Raw genomic sequence first — 21,330 nt, 5'->3', positions numbered from 1 at the left:
AAAATCTCCTGTGATAATAATTATGTGTATAATTACCCCTTTGCCCTTATGTCTATATTGAACACAAGGTATAGACCGTGTCACCCTTGTCCAGTTCAATATTGGGCCCATAGACATTTATCCTGTTACGCAGGATTGGCAAATTCCATCTAGGACACTCATGTCCCTCAGCATGCTTCGTGGAGTACTCATCAACTGTCTTTATGGTCATCCAGTTACAGATAACGTTGGATCAGTAATAAGGCACTCAACTCTACATCTAGGATCCATAGTGGTTTCAGGTCGAAGAGTGGTATACATTATTATCACCATGAGAATAACTTATGACACTTTGCATAACTTTCTATATAGTATTCTCATAGCGGGTCAATCCGGTATAAATATTACTCCTAATATTCATACCTATGTTTAAGACTTGATAACTCTTTATCCATGATCCATGAGATGCGATCATCAGTCTACAAACATAATAGTCTTAATGCTTTAATGTTATCCCACTTCACACTAAAGCTCGACTACGGATACTTTAAGAATAGTGCCCTTATGTTTAATGTGTTCTCATGATTAAGTCACACTTAATACATTAAACGGACTATCTATTCTAGGGACTTTATTAATCAACCATAATAAAGAAAATGCCTTTTATTATTAATAAATAATTCGATACAAGTACCAAAAGTATTGGCCTCTAGGGCTTACACCTACAATCTCCCACTAGCACTAGAGCCAATCAGACATACCCCGTATGCCCATTGATCTAGTATGGCCATCATGCTTCTGCTGCGCAAGAGGCTTTGTCAGTGGGTCAGCTATATTGTCTAGTGTAGGTACTTTACATATTTTCGCACAACGCCTAAGTATGTGTTTGGATCGTTGGTGAGATCTAGGCTCCTTAGCTTGTGCGATAACACCATTGTTATCATAATAGAGACCAATGGGATCCACAATGCTAGGGACTATGCCAAGTTTATTGATCCAAACAGCTTCCTTTGCTGCACTTAAGGAAGCAATATACTCGGCCTCAGTTGTAGAATCAGCAACTGCATCTTGCGTTGAACTTTTCAAGTTCACAGTGCCACTATTTAAGCAAAACACATAACCAGATTGGAATCATTCATATTAAAGTGTCTCAGCACTTTGTCTATGTATGTACTCTGACTTAGGCCAAGCATTTCATGATCTATCTCTATAGATTCTGATAGGCTGCTTCATCCAGGTCCTTCATAGAAAAGCATTTCCCCAACCAAGACTTTACTTGTTGCAGGGTAGGGATATCGATTCCAATGAGTAATATGTCATCTACATATAATACCAGGAATATGATCATGCTCCCACTAACCTTCTTGTAGACACAAGGCTCATCTTCGTTCTTGATGAATCCATACGGTTTAACTGTTTCATCAAAATGAAGATTTCATGAGTAGGTCACAGGCTCATCTTGACCCATGAGTAATACATCACCTAGATCAGATATCCATATATCTCAGGTAGGTGACGTATCCTGCCTGACCTACGCTGGTCTTGTTCTACTTGAGCAGGTTGCTCTTATACAACTACTTGTGTTTCCTGCTCTAATCCCTCCATAGGTGTATCGATGCTTTGTGATTCTTGAATTTCTTCAAGTTCTACTTTCCTCCCACTGATTCCTTTGGAAATAAAATCCCTTTCTAGGAAAACTCAAGTTCGAGCGACAAACACTTTGCCCTCAAAAGGATTGTAGAAATAATATCCTCTTGTTTCTTTAGGATACCCCCACAAATAAGCATTGGTCAGATTTGGGCTCAAGCTTAGTTGAAATTTGTCGTTTCACATAAACTTCGCAACCCCAAATCTTCATGTAAGACATATGTGGTCTCTTACCACTCCATATCTCATATGGTGTCTTTTCAACCTTTTGGATGGAACACGGTTAAGTGTGTAAGCTGATGTCAATGGTGTATGTCCTCAAAAGGAGTTTGGAAGATTGGTGTGACTCATCATGGATCGGACCATGTCCAACAGGGTTCGATTTCTTCTCTCAGATACACCCTTCCATTGGGATGTTCCAGGAGGAGTAAGTTGGGATAGGATCCCACACTCTTTCAGATGGTCATCAAACTCTAGGATTAAATACTCATCACTTTGATCTGATCGAAGAGTTTTAATATTCTTACCTAGTTGGTTTTAACTCGTTAGGTTTCACCCTTTTGTATTAATGTTATTAATAGGCATTTCAAGATCAAGGACATATAGTCCATTGTTCATTTGTGCAGTAGCATAGAATATATCATTCAAATAAATTGAGCAACAATTGTTCTTTATTATAAATGAAAAACCAAACTTGTCCAAACAAGCAATGGAAATAATATTCCTGCTGATTGCAGGTACATAATAACAGTTCTCTAACTGAATTATTAAACCACTAGGTAAAGTCAATACAAAAGTTCCTACGGCTAAAGCAGCAACCTTTGCTCCATAGCCAACTCGTAGGTCGACTTCACCTTTTGCCAAATCTCTACTCCTTTTTAGTTCCTGCACATTTGTACAAATGTGAGAACTGCATCCAGTATCTAATACCAATGATGCAGAAGTAGATAAATTAATAACAAAAATACCTGAAGTTGAAGTCTCTACTCCATTCTTCTTATCTTCCAGGTACTTTGGGCAGTTCCTCTTCCAGTGTCCGGTCTTACCGCAATGGAAGCAGGTGCCTTCTTTTGCTATGCCTCCACTAGGCTTCAAAGCAGCAGTGGGTCTGGGATTGGCAACTTCCTTGCCTTTCCCCTTATCACTCTGCTTAGTGGGCCTTTTGTTCTGTCTCTTTCCATTTCCGATCATCAGAATGGACTTCCCTTTTGACTTCAGATTCTGCTCGGCAGTTCTTAACATGGCGAGCAGTTCAGGAAGAGATTTGTCCATATCAATCATATTGAAATTTAGGACAAATTGACCGAAACTATCTGGCAACGATTGTAAGATCAAATCAGTTGCAAGTTCCTTTTCGAGGGGAAAACCCAATCTCTCAAGGTTTTCCACATACCCAATCATCTTGAGTACATGGGGACCTACAGGGGCTCCCTCAGCTAACTTGCTTTGAAAAAGGGCTTTTGAAACTTCAAACCTCTCATGCCTTGCTTGCTCTTGATAGAGCAACTTCAGGTGTTCGATCATATCGAACGCTGACATGTTCTCATGTTGCTTTTGCAATTCTGAGTTCATGGTAGCCAGCATGAGACAAGCAGTTTCATTGGCATCATCGACATGCTTCTTATAAGCATCTCTTTCTGGCTTAGGTGCAGAACTAGGAGGTTCCTCTTCAGGAACAGGTGTCTCCAAGACATACAGCTTTTTATCATGTTTGAGGACAATCCTCAGGTTTCGGTGCCAATCCAGAAAATTTGTCCCAGACAATTTTTTTTCTTATCAAGGATTGATCGCAGGATGTTGTTAGAGGTGTTTGCTGTCATGGTAATCTACATAAGGATTAATGAAAATATAAGTATCATTGACATATTCAATTAGGCCTTTAATTAAATATGCTCCCACTATTTTACTCAAAACAAATGACCCTCATCATTTGATTCGGAAAATCCCGTTGGAAGATTTTCTAGTGGGTCGAGATCCATATTTCACTTCGTTCTAAGTCCGCGTAGGCGGATTACACAAAACTAGGTTATTTTAGGTAGGAACTCCTTCCAATTGTATCTCATACAACTCTCGAAAATTTCAGTTGGGTGAATAACTCCTTATTCTAATCCATCGTATGGATTTTCCCAACTCTTGCTTCTAAACATATATATAATCTTATTATAATTTGTTTTGTTAAGTTTGACCCATTGTTTTAACAGTTGGATATTACAATTATCCCATCGCACCTTACTAATATATAGATCATGCACCTCGCGTAGGCGAAACCTACATTATCCATTACTAGTCTTGATGAGTGTTAAAACTTGGAAAGCATAAACTTAATATTTAATTTTTGAGGGAATTGCAATTTTCTGATCTCACCGGCTTGCTTATCATATAAACCGTCTCTCACATGCATCAACATACATTCACATGCATCAACATACATACAAACAAAATGAAACAGTTATGGCCCCTAGCGCAATTGTTCTCCCAAGCCAATGAGAGAACCTAAGCTAACCTATAACGATCTAAGCTTCTCCAAGCAAGATCTTCAAGGTTGTCCTCCTTTGGCACTGACTTCTTTGCTTTCTTCATATCATTACATTACATGAAAGAAACTCGTTTTACATACGAGGGAGTGAGATGAGAAAAGAAGTTACATTTGGGAGATTAAGAGAGAGGCACGACACGCAGGTCGTATTTTAAAAACCCAAAAGCAAAACAAAGGAAGACTAAGGCCATAACCGATCACCACAAGGCAATAATAAACACTTTATTATTATTATTAATTAATTCCCTTAATTAATTAAAATCAAATTAAATTTCGACGACCGATCATCACATTTCAATGAACAATTCATTTAAAATCGATGTCGCTTTTCGTATCAACACTTGACACTTTTAAAGCACTGAGTTAGCCGAACGGGTGAAAATTTCCTTGCGTTAACCGGTTAACCATATGCGTTAACCGGTTAACACTGTTTGAAAACTTTTAGAAAATTCTTTTCTGCCTTGCGTTAACCGGTTAACCATATGCGTTAACCGGTTAACACTGTTTGAAAAACTCAGAAAACTGAATTTCGTCTTGCGTTAACCGGTTAACCAAAAGCGTTAACCGGTTAACACTGTTTGAAAACTCAAAAAAATTTATTTCGCATTGCGTTAACCGGTTAACCATACGCGTTAACCGGTTAACACTGTTCGGAAAAGTGTTTAGAACGCATAACTCTCTGACAACACAACCCTTGTGTCGTCACTAACCCTGATGCACCAATTTCAGACCGTCAAACACATCTCGATTGTTAATTCAGTATGATTGATCAACACGTCATTGCTTCACCATACTAATGTCGGATCAAGCAGCAAACAACCATTGATCGCTCAAAGGAAAACAATCATTGAGGGTTTGAATGAACGAAACAAGAACACTATATCATATATAATGTATTTTGCATCAGGGTTACATATATCACATATATGTAACTTGATCGATATCAATTTAACCTTTGATTCATTTTGTCTTTAATCATATTATTACAGAACAAAAACAGATATCAGATTCATGGTTTCGTAAGTGGCTCTGATACCACTGTTGGAGAATTGCCATCCAAGGCGCAGTGGAATTTAAAAATTTCTCCATTTAGTGATCCTTAAATGGGCATGATCAGTGATAGAATCGTTACCTCTTGTGGTGATTCAAACCTTTGGTGCAGATCTCTGATAATGATCAAAACCTTTGATACAGATCCACGGGGCGATCACGAACGTTGAACGATGACAACGTCTCTACTCAGTCCACACGAACGGATTCCTTCAATCGCAGTGCTAGCTGTTATGAATGAAGGCTTTGAGTGAGAGAGAGATACGAAATTCCAACTCTTCAGTTGTGTTGTATTCCCATACGAAGCTTCTGCACAAGAGCTCTATTTATAGAACCACTTGTGTGGGCTTCAAGCCAAAAAGCCCACTTAAGTGCATTTTGGCCTATATCTCATAATATGCCAAAATCACTTAAGTATTTCGTACCTTACCATATTTCGTATTCTGCTTAAGTACACCGTACCTTACGATGTTCCTTAATTATTCTATCTCTCATCAATCCGTCCTTTGTGTGTGACCCTATAGGTTCTCGCGACGTTGGCAATTATATTAAATCACGCATTTAACATAATAAACAGTGAGCGGTATCTAGCAACACATCACTGCTACCCAAGTCACGAAAATGTCATGTGATATGACAAAACCTCCTGTGACAATAATTATGTGTATAATTACCCCTTTGCCCTTATGTCTATATTGAACACAAGGTATAGACCGTGTCACCCTTGTCCAGTTCAATATTGGGCCCATAGACATTTATCCTGTTACGCAGGATTGGCAAATTCCATCTAGGACACTCATGTCCCTCAGCATGCTTTGTGGAGTACTCATCAACTGTCTTTATGGTCATCCAGTTACGGATAACGTTGGATCAGTAATAAGGCACTCAACTCTACATCTAGGATCCATAGTGGTTTCAGGTCGAAGAGTGGTATACACTATTATCACCATGAGAATAACTTATGACACTTTGCATAACTTTCTATATAGTATTCTCATAGCGGGTCAATCCGGTATAAATATTACTCCTAATATTCATACGTATGTTTAAGACTTGATAACTCTTTATCCATGATCCATGAGATGCGATCATCAGTCTACAAACATAATAGTCTTAATGCTTTAATGTTATCCCACTTCACACTAAAGCTCGACTACGGATACTTTAAGAATAGTGCCCTTATGTTTAATGTGTTCTCATGATTAAGTCACACTTAATACATTAAACAGACTATCTATTCTAGGGACTTTATTAATCAACCATAATAAAGAAAATGCCTTTTATTATTAATAAATAATTCGATACAAGTACCAAAAGTATTGGCCTCTAGGGCTTACACCAACAGGTCATTCGTCCCATACCCAAAGATATCCAGAATGGGGGTAGGAATCCTCCAGTCCCATTCCTTCGTTATTACTTAAGGCTCAAGACGTGCGATTTGCATCATAATCGATGAGTGTTGAAGTTGAATTTCCTTGCAGCTTCCCATGATGAAGGGTTGTCTTTGAAGAATGGTGAAAGGCTTATCAATCAACTTGAATCGAGTTGTGCTAAAGCCTATGAATAAAGGTGAATACGATGAGTAAACGGGTCATTCGTCCCACACCCAAAGATATTTAGATTGGGGGTAGCAATTCTCTAGTCCCATTCCTTCTCTATTACTTAAGACTCATGGCACACAACTTGGCTCTTGATTAACAAGTGTTGAGTTTAACCTTTGTAGTGCTTGAATAGTAGTCTTGTTTTATACTGATTTGAATTGCTTGAATTCTTGATCTTGATCTTTCAGTCTCGATTGAAGTTGGAGATTATGATGGTCGTGTGTTTCTTTTAGTTAATGGAGACAGTGTGTTAGGGTTCAAATGGTTTCGCTATGTGTTAGGCTTCCAATGGTTCTCCGATAAAAAATGGCAACTGAATAGACAAATTAAGTTGTGTTTCTTGTTTCTGAATAAAACATTTCACCACTGTTGTTTAAATGAGCCATGATGATATATGATTTATTTAATTAAATTTTATAAAAAGAGCCAATTTTTAATCATTTAAAAATAAAATGAAAAATATATCACAACAGTTGGTTTAAATAACCGTAGTGATATTTGAAACATTTTTTGATTAAAAAAACTATTAAAAAAATGGAGCCACTGTAAAAATAAAAATAAAATGGTAAAATATATCACCACGGATAGAAGAACCAACCATAGTGAAATCACATTTAAATTTAATTTTTAAAAAATAAAATAAAAGCGTCACTAAAATATTAAATAAATCACAATTTTGTTGGCGCTGAGATTCGAATCCAAAAGCTTTAGGAGCTTTCACCATAGCTTCTCTATCCAACAGTGATAACATGTAAACTAATTTTAATGAAAAAATAAATAAAATGGTGGCGTCTGAGTTAAGAGATGTCATCACGGTCCTTTATAGACTCGTGGTAAAATGAGCATCGCTGTATGTTTTATTTGTAGTATACACTATGTAGAGTCGAGTTGACTTAATGGATTCATTTTAAGACTAAATGAGGTTTAGTAATCTCATCCCACTCTTGTTGAATATTTTCAGGTAACTTGAGGAAGATGAAAAACAAGGGTAAGATGGCTTAATGTAGGATTGAAGATGTTTTCGTTTTGTAGTTTTCACTGTATTTTGAGATCATGTAGTTACGTGAGTTTTTTTTACCAAAGTGCCACATTCCTAAAATGAATTTTCCAAAACGTCATCTGCTGAAAAAATCCCCAAATGCCATTTTTTTAGCATCTAGTGGGCTTTTTAATTAATTTTTATGCACCTTGCATTTTGGATGGCAGACGCCCTAGAAGCCCAGTTGGGGTCCACCATCTAAGATGGAACACCCCCCCCCCCCCCCCTTTCCCTTTTTTTTCCTTTCAATTTTTAATTTCTAAATTAATTTTAAATAATTAAAATTACTTTTTTAATATTAAATATTAAATAAAATATAATAGTTAATATAATATTAATTTTTTTTAAATAAAATAAAAATATTATTACATAATATTTACAAAAATATTAAATATTAGGTAAAATATAATATTAAATATATATTACTACATGATATTTTTTGTTTGTTCGTACTTAAACGTATAATATATTTTTTCCCGTCCAAACAAATTTTTAGTACAGTTTTTTTTTGCCTAATCAATTTTATAATATTATTTTTTCATACCATTAGGTCTTCTATAAATAGAGGTGGTTAAATATAATATAATTACATTTTTCTGAAATAGGTAATATTATAAAGACCTAATATTACATTTAAATATAATAGAAAATGTAATTTATATTATATTTAGCCACCTCTATTTATAGAAGACCTAATAGAATGAAAAACAATAATATTATAAAATTATTTAGACGGGAAAAAATTGTACTAAAAATTATTTGGGCGGGAAAAAAATATATTATACATTTAAGTACGAACAGAAAAAAATATTGTGTAGTAATATATATTTAAAATTATTTTTTAATTAATATTTAATATTTTTTAAAAATATTATGTAACAATATATTAATTTTTAAAAATTAATATTATATTAATTATTATTTTTTAAAACTAATTCAGAAATAAAAAATCGAAAAAAAAGGACTCCATCTTAGATGACGGACCCCAACTAGACTTATGGGGTGTCCGCCATCCAAGATGGAGGATGCAGAAAAATTAATTAAAAAGTCCATTAGATGATAAAAAAAGTGGTATTTGGGGAATTATTTTTCAGGCATATGACATTTTGGGAAATTTATTTCAGGAATGTGGCACTTTGGTAAAAAACTTTAGTTAGGTTGAAATATTACTTATATTATTCATATACGAGTACCTATGCGTGTATCGTACATGGAACATGGTATCATCTAGATGGGTTGTTACATGATCTCGTTTTAATATTTGAATATTATTACTTTATGGGATATAAATTGAATAATATTGATAAATAAAATTTTATCAAAATAAGTCAAAGCAATATTATTAACAATGAGTTGGTTCAAGTAATAAGATAAAATAAGTCAAAGCAATATCATTAACAATAAGTGGGTTCATGCAATAAGATATTTGAATATTGTAAGTAAGTGGGTAAGAGTTTAATTTTTAATTTATGGGCATGAAAAAGTTATAATGTAGAGGGATAATCCATCTTTTGTGATGATCAACCAATTTCTATTAATTTTAGTCACCATTAGGGATATGATTGAGCGAAAATAATTGAAGGTACATGCTTAAAATCTTGATCCTCTCTACAAAGAAATAAGGATGGGGCGAAACAGACTCACTAACACTGCATCTTTAAACTCTAAAAATATAAATGGCCGTGTCCGCAAAAGCATACAAAAAACAAGATGAAACAGACAGATTAGAGAATGTATGTTTAAAATTTTAACTTGTCCTAAAAAAAGAGTGCGAGCAAAACAAACTTGCCTGACGGGCAAGTCTCTTTTACCACCTCTAATCACTACTAATAATAGAGCATTCTAAAAATTCATATAATATAAAGTAAATGATAAAGACCAAAACTTTGCATCTCATTTATTAAGGAGAATGAATCCCCCCATGACATTTTCATCAATGATAATTCACACATTTAAATATTTTATCTCATTTATAATATCAAGTAAACTTTTTGAAATTTTGTATTATGTGAGATTTGAACTTTATATCTTATGGATAAGTACAACAATTCATAAAAGCGCACATCCAATAGAACTATGTTTTTCTTTTATATTCCAAAATGAAAAATGCATGGTAAATTGTGATACATAATGGAAAAATCAAACATACAACAACAATAATAGTCAAGTTCCACCAAATGAGGTTGATTATACCACTTAAATTCTGTCAAAATATTTTACAAACATTATTTTTTAGATTTATTTTAAAGTCTTTTTTTATAGCTAATTACTTGATTCCTGTCTATTTTATATTTCAAACCCCCTAAATCTAATTTCCATCTTCTTTTCTACTTCAAGATGCATTCAAAAATATTTTTGTTTTAAAGATGTAAACTATTTCATGTTTAAATCCAAGAAATAAATTTTTTAACCCTTTTTTACCTCAAGGATTTTCCATTATTATACTCAAAAAACTCGGATGGACCTTAGACACAACCACATACTTCTCAGAATCAGTGCTCTTTGCCATTGATACGTGAGAAATGGTTCAATCAATGAAAAATGAGGGGTTTCAAAAAGCTAATAAGTAGCTCAAAAATTATTTTGTGGCAAAGTGCATGCATTGTGGATGGGATAATCAGATGAATGGTGATGAAGAGTTAGGGTTTAAGAAGAAATGGGTGGGATTGAGAATTGGGTTGAACAAAAGAATTGAACTGAATGGGAAAGACATGTTTCTTTGAAGAAGGAGAAGATGTTCCTTCTATTGAATTACGAAACTAACCAAACTATTACAAATATGTTTTTGTTTGTATATTTTTTGACAAGAATCACAAGTATATATAGAGGTCCAAAATATATAAATATTTATAAAAATAATAAAGGTATAATTGTCTAATATATAAATAAACTTTAATACATTTATTTTATTTTATAAATAATATTTTTTATAATTTATTTTTATTATTCTGAAACAATTTTCTTTATTTTGTTGGTGAACATTCCCGTATACCTAAGTATGGTTAGGTGCATATCTATCATTTATTCATGGAATGCCATGTCCTTTTTTTTTATAAATTATTTATTTTAAATAAATTTAAATTTAAATAAAATTTTGACTTATAAACATATACTTTATATCTTATGACAATAAAAAAATTGTTAAGTGCCGATTTTTTCGTTACGAACACTTATTTTATTAGTTTATAATTTATTTTCCACACACTATTTTAAATAGTATTTTAATTTATAGTTTATAATTTATTATTTTTCTTCCATTTTTACCTTTATTATTTTAATTAAAAACATTTTTACCCTTTATGACTTATTTTAGTTTAAAATAAAATAATTATATATTAAATATAAAGAATATCAAACAATTATGTCATTTTATATTAATCCGTTAGTGGAATCACTAATTTTATCAAACACTTCAATTAATTTATCGACTATCAATCATCATCTATTAACTATAGATTATAAGATATCAGATATTAGTCGGTAGTCATGAATTATGAACTAGCCCGTTTTATCGTATAATTTATCTTCTAATTTATCTTTTAGATAAAATATTTTTGATTTTAAAGTTTTGTGATTAGGATACGATAGACGTGATATGATAAATATTTATATTTAAATATCAATCTTATCCTCTAAATATATCTCAGTCAAACTTGTATATTCGGAGAATGACTTAAATAGAATTAAATAATTCAAATTAAAAAAGGACGCATTATTCTCTGTATCTTTTGCTGATTGCCAGACATGCATTGTCTGTCTGCAATTCTTTATAAACGTTTTTATTGATTTCTATATTTATAACTTTTTTAATTTATCATTTTAATATGTAATAATTTTTTTATTTTTTTTTATTTTTTAGTGATTTAATGTTGATCATTGTTTATCGTAAAAGTATTACCCAAGTGACCTTTGAGGTTATATTAGCGTCACTAGAATAATGACATTAACGAATAGGGTTACTCAAAGATTAAATTGTTGATAGATACTTTAAAACAGTCATGACTAATGATAGATTATTAAATGGTCAAGCACTGATAGATCGGAGGAAAGGGACAAATGATTCCAAAGGGAACTTAATCGTTTTGCTCATAGATGATCAAATAACTAATTTATATAGGTATTTTGGATATTTTAGAAAAACTTAATGAACCGTGCTATGCACATCCCCTATTACATTTATGTTTCACTATGCTTCTGATAACAAGTACACTCACCTCAATCTTGTCGATTTAACGATAATCCCCGTGGATATGATTACAATATGCTCTCATTATACTAAGATAAACAAACATTTTTTACCACCAACAAAATAGTGTCATTGTCGAGGATTGTTGATCACTTCAACTAGGAAATAATATGCAAAAATATTTTAAATTAGGAGTATTTGAATTCTGGTAATTTTTATTTTATTTTAATTTTAACTTCCAGCTTTTATTTTTTACATTACTAGATACTATTGTGCGAATCTATGGTTTGATTCTTCGTAAAAAATGCTGTTAAGATGTAAAATATATTTGATTGAATGCAAGCCCTGTATCAGAATGTATGTTAAGATCTTATGTATGATTTCTACGGTAGTGGTCATATAAACAATTAGTGTAATTTTGAAGGACTTCTTGGAGAAGAATTGAATTATATGAGAAATTATCAAAGAAGTGATTATTTCTGAAATACTTACAGTAATACATTTAGGAGCAAACAACAAAATCAATTTTTTTACGAGTATAAGAGGTATCCTTCTCTCGAGGAGAGTTTAGTAGATTTTGTGAACATTTCGAAGGAACATTTTAGTAAAACTAAGAGAAGGTCAGAAAAAAAAAGTGTATGAGTGTCAAACCCCAAAATTCACCCTCCATTTTTATTTGATTTTAACATATTTCATTTGTATACATTAAATCATATCATGCATGACCATTACATTTGGTCATGGAATCACAAGCATGGCCACTTTGTGTATTATATCTTAACCCTAGGGTTTTACTTTGTTTTACTTGAGAAACTAACCTAACTTCATGAAGAGATGGTACTTCTTTTCTCTTATTACTCAAGTAGGTAATCATGCTTCAAAGCAAGGCAAAGTCAAGGTCTTTGATCAAGGGAAATGCAAGTTTGGTTTAAGTTGATTCAAAGGTGTTTCATGTGTTGATTTCCATGCTACAACCCTCAATCTTCAAGCCATGCTCCATATCATTCAAACCCTAATCCAGGTTTCATCAAGGGATACTAATTCCATCATCAAACAACAATAACAATGTGTCCAATACACATTCATCAACAACATTTAAACAACAACAATAACAATGTGTGTAATACATATTCATTAATAATAACATATAAACAACAACACCATGACAAGGGTATCTCATACACATTCAACAATAGCAACAACATAAACAACAACAAAAATCATATGTCTAATACACATTCATCAACAAAAACATAAACAACAGCACAAGCATTCAAGAACAATAACAACCATAAACATTCAACTTCAACAACATAAACATAAATATTAACAACAAGAACATAAACATTAAATATAAACAACATAAAAATAAATGTCAACAACAAGAACATAAACATTCAACATCAACAACATAAACAACATTAACAACAAGAAGCTAAAATTGTGAGTTTTGTACTGTACATGCAAGGTGAAAAGTTTACATACCGTTAACGTGGTGAATACGTAAAATCCAACGAAGCTTCGTTTCGTGTAAGATTCTTCATCTTCATTTCGTGTGTTTCTTGTGTTTTTTGTTTCTTAATGAAGATAAGCCAAGAACGCGTGTGATGACGTTTTTTCCATGTTAAGCCAAGAACAATTGTGATGGGTTTGTACGTTAAGCCAAGAACGATTCCGATGGTCGTATGTTTCGTTTAGTTAATGGAGACAGTGTGTTAGGGGTCAAATGGTTTCATTGTGTGTTAGGCTTCCAATGGTTCTACGATAAAAAATGGCAACTGAATAGACAAACTAAGTTGTGTTTCTTGTTTCTGAATAAAATATTTCACCACGGTTGTTTAAATGAACGATGATGTTATATGATTTATTTAATTAAATTTTATAAAAAGAGCCACTGTAAAAGTAAAAAATAAAATGATAAAATATATCACCATGGCTGAAAGAACCAAATATAGTGAAATCACATTTATATTTAATTTTAAATATATAAAATAAAGGTGTCACTAAAATATTAAACAAATCACAATTTTGTTGGTGCTGAGATTCGAACCAAGAACTTTAGGAGCTTTCACCACGGCTGCTCTATCTAACTATGATAACATGTAAAGTGAGTTTAATGAATAAATAAATAAAATGGTGGCGCCTGATTTGAGAGATGTCATCACGGTCCTTTATAGATTCGTGGTAAAATGAGTGTCGTTGTATGTTTTATTTGTAGTAGTGATATACACTATGTAAAGTCGAGTGAACTTAATGGATTCATTTTAAGACTAAATGAGATTTAGTAATCTCATCCCACTCTTGTTAAATATTTCCCGGTAGCTTGAGGCAGATGAAAAACAAGGGTAAGATGACTGAATGCAGGATTGAAGATGTTTCCGTTTTGTAGTTTTCACTGTATTTTGAGATCATGTAGTTATGTGAGTTTTTGACCAAAGTGTCACATTCCTTAAATGAATTTCCCAAAATGCCATATGCTGATTTTTTTTGTCCCAAATGCCATTTTTTTGTCATCTAGTGGGCTTTTTAATTAATTTTTTTGCACTCTCCATCTTGGATGGGGGATGCCCCAGAAGCCCAGTTGGAGTCCGCCATCTAAGATGGAGTCCTTTTTTTTTCTTTGATTTTTAAGTTCTGAATTAGTTTTAAATAATTAAAATTAATTTTTTAATATTAAATATTAATTACAAATAATAATTAATATAATATTAGTAAATATATTGCTACATAATATTTTTAAAAAATATTAAATATTAATTAAAAATTAATATTGAATATATATTACTACATAATATTGTTTGTTTGTTCGTACTTAAATATATAATTTTTTCCTGTCCAAACAATTTTTTAGTACAGTGTTTTACCGCCTAAAGAAATTTATAATATTATTTTTTTATTCCATTAGGTCTTCTAAAAATAGAGGTGGCTAGAAAAATATAATTATATTATATTTAGCGACCTCTATTTATAGAAGACCTAAGAGAATGAATAGATAATATTATAAAATTATTTAGATAGGAAAAAACTATACTAAAATTTGTTTGGACGTGAAAAAAATATATTATATATTTAAGTATGAACAATCAAAAAAATATTATGTAGTAATATATATTTAATATTCTTTTATAATTAATATTTAATATTTTTTAAAAATATTATAGAACAATATATTTTATTTATTTATTTAAATTAATATTATATTAATTATTTTTTTAATATTTAATATTAAAAAAAATTAATTATTTAAAATTAAATTCAGAAATTAAAAATTGAAAAAAAAAAGGACTTCATCATAGATGTCGGACCTCAATTAGACTTCTGGGACGTCCGTCATCCAAGATGGAGGGTGCAGAAAAATTAATTAAAAAATCCCCTAGATGATAAAAAAAAGTGGGATTTGGGAATTATTTTTTAGTAGATGACATTTTGGAAAATTCATTTAAGGAATGTGGCACTTTGGTCAAAAACTTTAGTTAGGTTGAGATATCACTTGTATTATTCATATACTAGTATCTATGCGTGTATCGTACATGGAACATGGTATCATCTAGACGCTTATGTTTTTTTTTTCAGTACCAAAAATCAATGCTACATATATATTATTCTAGAAATATATGTATGGGTTGTTACATTATCATATTTTATAATTTGAATATCATTGCTTTATGGGATATAAATTGAAAAATATTGATAAATAAAATTTTATCAAAATATGTCAAAGCAATATTATTAACAATGAGTTGGTTCATGTAATAAGATATTTGAATATTTTAAGTAAGTGGGTAAGAGTTTAATTTTTAATTTATGGATATAAAAAAGTTATAATGTAGAGGGATAATCCATCTTGTGTGATGATCAACCAATTTCTAAAAAATTTAGTCACCATTAGGGATGGTAAATGAACATGTCCGTCTCATTTTGGCATACCATGTAAAAATTAGCAGCAAAAAAAGAGATATGACTGAGCGAAAATAGTTGAAGGTACATGCTTAAAATCTTGATCCGCTCTACAAATAAATGAGGATGGGGCGGAAAAGACTCACTAACACTGCATCTTTAAACTCTAAAAATATAAATGATCATGTCTGCAAAAGCATACAAAAGGCAAGATGAAACAGAAATAATAGAGAATGTATGTTTAAAATTTTAACTTGTCCTAAAAAAAAGTGCGAGCAAAACAAACTTGCCAGACGGGCAAATCTCTTTTACCACCTCTAATCACTACTAATAATAGAGCATTCTAAAAATTCATATAATATAAAATAAATGATAAAATTCAAAACTTTGCATCTCATTTATTAAGGAGAATGAATCCCCCCATGACATTTTCGTCAATGATAATTCACACATTTAAATATTTTATCTCATTTATAATATCAAGTAAATTTTCTGAAATTTTGTATTATGTGAGATTTGAACTTTATGTCTTATGGATAAGTACAACAATTCATAAAAGCTCACATCCAATAGAACTATGTTTTTCTTTTATATTCCAAAATGAAAAATGCATGGAAAATTGTGATACATAATGGAAAAATCAAACATACAACAACAATAATAGTCAAGTTCCACCAAATGAGGTTGATTATACGACTTAAATTCTATCAAAATATTTTAAAAAATATATTTTTTAGATTTATTTTAAAGTCTTTTTTTTATATCTAATTAATTGATTCATCTCTATCCTATATTTCAAACCCCCTAAATCTAATTTCCATCTTCTTTTCTACTTCAAGATGCATTCAAAAATATTTTTGTTTTAAAGATGTAAACCATTTCATGTTTAAATCCAAGAAATGATCTTTTTTTTAACCCTTTTTTACATCAAGGGTTTTCCATTACTATACTCCAAAAACCCGGACGGACCTTAGACACAACCGCATACTTCTCAGAATCAGTGCTCTTTGCCATTGATACGTGAGAAATGGTTCAATCAATGAAAAATGAGGGGTTTCAAAAGCTGAGTAGCTCAGAAATTATTTTGTGGCAAAGTGCATGCACTATGGATGGGAAAATTAGATGAATGGTGATGAAGAGTTAGGGTTTGAGAAGAAATGGGTGGGATTGAGAATTGGGTTGAACAAAAGAATTGAACTGAATGGGACAAACATGTTTCTTTGAAAAAGGAGAAGATATTCCTTCTATTGAATTACAGAACTGACCAAACTATTACAAATATGTTTTTGTTTGTATATTTTTTGACAAGAATCACAAGTATATATAGAGGTCCAAAATATATAAATATTTATAAAAATAATAAAGGTATAATTGTTTAATATATAAGAAAACTTTAATACATTTACTATATTTAATAAGTAATATTTTTTATAATTTATTTTCATTATTCTGAAACAATTTTCTTTAATTTGTTGGTGAACATTCCCCTGTCCCTGAAGTATGGTTAGGTATGTATCTATCATTTATTCATGGAATGCCATGTCTTTTTTTTTATAAATAATTTATTTTAAATAAATTTAAATTTAAATTAAATTTTGTCTTATAAACATATACTTTATATCTTATGACAATAAAAAATTCGTTTAGTAACGATTTTTTCGTTACGAACACTTATTTTATTAGGTTATAATTTATTTTCCAAACGCTATTTTAAATAGTATTTTATTTTATATTTTATAATTTTTATTTTTCTTCCATTTTTACCTTTATTATTTTAATTAAAACACATTTTTACCCTTTATGATTTATTTTAATTTAAAATAAAATAATTATATATTAAATATAAAGAACATCAAACAATTATGTCATTTTATATTAATCCGTTAGTGGAATCACTGATTTTATCAAACACTTCAATTAACTTATCAACTATCAATCATCACCCTTTAACTATAGATTATAAGATATCAGATATTAGTCGGTAGTCATGAATTATGAACTAGCTTGTTTTATCGTATAATTTATCTTCTAATTTATCTTCTAGATAAAATATTTTTTATTTTAAAGTTTTGTGATTAGGATACGATAGACATGATATGATAAATACTTATATTTAAATATCAATCTTATCCTCTAAATATATCTCGGTCTAACTTGTAGATTCGGAGAATGACTTAAATAGAATTAAATAATTCAAATTAAAAAAAGACGCATTATTCTCTGTATCTTTTGCTGATTGCCAGATATGCATTATCTGTCTGCAATTCTTTATAAACATTTTTATTGATTTCTATTTTTCGAATTTATTTAATTTATCAATTTAATATGTAATAATTTTTTTTTGTTTTAGTGATTTAATTTTAATCATTGTTTATCGTAAAAGTATTACCCAAGTGACCTTTGAGGTTATATTAGCGTCACTAGAGTAATGACATTAACGAATAGGGTTACTCAAAGATTAAATCGTTGATAGATACTTTAAAACAATCATGACTAAGGAGAGTTATTAAATGGTCAAGCACTGATAGACCGCAGGAAAGGGACAAATGATTCCAAAGGGAACTTAATCGTTTTGCTCATAAATATTCAAATAACTTTTTTCCTACCCTTTTTTACATCAAGGGTTTTCCATTTTCATTTTTATAAAATACACTTAATTTGTTTTCCAAATATTATACACTAAACACACAAGAGTAATTGAAAAGTCAAATCTTTGTTGACAAAAGACTTAAAGCACAAATAATCAAATTAACATAGAAAATCATACATAACATGAGTTTCCAAATATTTTTGTTCCACTCAAGGTGTGTGAAAAGACTACATTAAAACAGTCATGACTAAGGAGAGTTATTAAATGGTCAATCACTGATAGACCGCAGGAAAGGGACAAATGATTCCAAAGGGAACTTAATAGTTTTGCTCATAAATATTCAAATAACTTATTTATATAAGTATTTTGCAATTTTTAGAAAAAATTAATGAATTATGCTATGCACATCCCCTATTACATTTATGTTTCACTATACTTCTGATAACAAGTACACTCACCTCAATCTTGTCAATTTAACGATAATCCCCATGGATATGATTACAATATGCTCTCATTATACTGAGATGAACAAACATTTTTTACCATCAACAAAATGGTGTCATTGTCAAGGATTGTTGATCACTTCAACTAGGAAATAATATGCAAAAATATTTTAAATTAGGTGTATTTGAATTCAGTTAATTTTTATTTTTTTTTAATTTAAATTTTTAGCTTTTATTGTTTACATTACTAGATACTATTGTGCGAATCTATGGTTTGATTCTTCGTAAAAAAATGTTGTAAGATGTAAAATAAATTTGATTGAATGCAAGCGTTGTATTAGAATGTATGTCAAGATCTTATGTGTGATTTCTACAGTAGTGGTCATATAAACAATTAGTGTAATTTTGAAGGACTTTTTTGAGAAGAATTAAATTATATGAGAAATTATCAAAGAAGTGATTATTTCTGAAATACTTACAATAATACATTTAGGAGCAAACAACAAAATCAAATTTTTTACGAGTATAACAGGTATCCTTCTCTCGAGGAGAGTTTAGAAGATTTTGTGAAGATTTCGAAGGAACATTTTAGTAAAACTAAGAGAAGGTCAGAAAAAAAAAAGTGTATGAGTGTCAAACCCCAAAATTCACCCTCCATTTTTATTTGATTTTAACATATTTCATTTGTATACATTAAATCATATCATGCATGACCATTACATTTGGTCCTGGAATCACAAGCATGGCCACTTTGTGTATTATATCTTAACCCTAGGGTTTTACTTTGTTTTACTTGAGAAACTAACCTAACTTCATGAAGAGATGGTACTTGTTTTCTCTTATTACTCAAGTAGGTAATCATGCTTCAAAGCAAGGCAAAGTCAAGGTCTTTGATCAAGGGAAATGCAAGTTTGGTTCAAGTTGATTCAAAGGTGTTTCATGTGTTGATTTTCGTGCTACAACCCTCAATCTTGAGGCCATGCTCCATATCATTCAAACCCTAATCAAGGTTTCATCAAGGGATACTAATTCCATCATCAAACAACAATAACAATGTGTCCAATACACATTCATCAACAACATTTAAACAACAACAATAACAATGTGTGTAATACATATTCATCAATAATAACATATAAACAACAACACCATAACAAGGGTGTCTCATACACATTCATCAATAGCAACAACATAAACAACAACAACAATAATATGTCTAATACACATTCATCAACAACAACATAACAAATTTGCCTCATACATATTCAACAAAATCAACAACATATAAACAACAACATAACGAAGGTGTCTCATACATATTCATCAACAAGAACAACAACAACAACAACAACAATGTGTGTAATACACATTCATCAATAATAACATACAAACAACAACAACAACAAAAACCATGTGTCTAATACACATTCATTAACAACAACATAAACAACAACAATAACAACAACACAAGCATTCAAGAACAATAACAACCATAAACATTCAACTTCAACAACATAAACATAAATATTAACAACAAGAACATAAACACTCAATATCAACAACATAAACATAAATTTTTTTACCACCTAATTCACCCCCCACTTAGGCGCATTTACAACTTACATTTGGTATCAGAGCAAGTTATAGGTAACTTGTTCCTAAAGATTCAGATGGCTTCCGCAAACAATGATCGTGTATTTAAAGATGGTGGTAGTAGTAACAAGCCTCCTTTATTTTCCGGTCAATATTTCGACTTTTGGAAAATCCGTATGAAGGCACATTTAGAAGCACAAGGAAGTGACATATGGGAGGCGGTTCAAAATGGTCATTTTATTCCTACAACGGTTGTCAACGGTGCTAGTTCAACAAAGCCACAAGGATCATGGGATGATGATGATAAGAAAAGGGTTCTCTATGATAAAAAGGCGATTAATATTTTACAAAGTGCACTTGGAATGGATGAATTCTTCCGCGTCTCAACATGTACAACGACAAAGGAAATATGGGATACTCTTGTAGAAACTCACGAAGGAACGGCCGAAGTCAAGAGATCTAGATTGAACACGTTAAGTCAAGAGTACGAGTTATTCTGAATGCAACCGGGAGAATCAATCCTCGACTTGCAAAAAAGATTTGTGCATTTGACAAATCACTTGAAAGCACTTGGTAAGACACTAACTAATGATGAACTTAATCTTAAAGTTCTTAGGTCTTTAACAAGAGAATGGCAACCCAAAGTGACGGCGATTTCCGAAAAGAAAAGTTTATCAACAATGACATCCGCTACTTTATTCGGAAAGCTTCAAGAATATGAGACGGAACTTTGACTATTGGAGAAACATGAGGTCCAAGAGAAGAAATC

At 31.1% G+C, this 21,330-nt stretch overlaps 1 protein-coding gene across 3 annotated transcripts in view; it reads right to left on the bottom strand.

The window, feature by feature from the left end:
- The window catches only part of LOC127106299 (uncharacterized), a 130,893-nt gene that overhangs the window by 66,744 nt on the left and 42,819 nt on the right, over window positions 1-21,330 (bottom strand). Inside the window, exon 2 of one of the 3 annotated variants that reach the window (XM_051043604.1) lies at window positions 16,917-17,054. The exons of 1 other annotated variant lie outside the window; for it this stretch is intronic. In XM_051043604.1, the coding sequence (XP_050899561.1) occupies window positions 16,917-16,949 (33 nt within the window). In that variant the 5' untranslated portion in view covers window positions 16,950-17,054. Of the gene's footprint in view, window positions 1-10,328; window positions 10,409-16,916; window positions 17,055-21,330 lie in introns of those variants that run through there. One more of the 3 variants, XM_051043606.1, reaches the window with a different exon arrangement.

This window comes from Lathyrus oleraceus, chromosome 7 (assembly GCF_024323335.1).
Source record: "Lathyrus oleraceus cultivar Zhongwan6 chromosome 7, CAAS_Psat_ZW6_1.0, whole genome shotgun sequence".
Lineage (NCBI taxonomy): Eukaryota > Viridiplantae > Streptophyta > Magnoliopsida > Fabales > Fabaceae > Lathyrus > Lathyrus oleraceus.
Note: the sequence above shows the minus strand (reverse complement) of the source record. Positions and strands in the feature narration are given on the sequence as shown.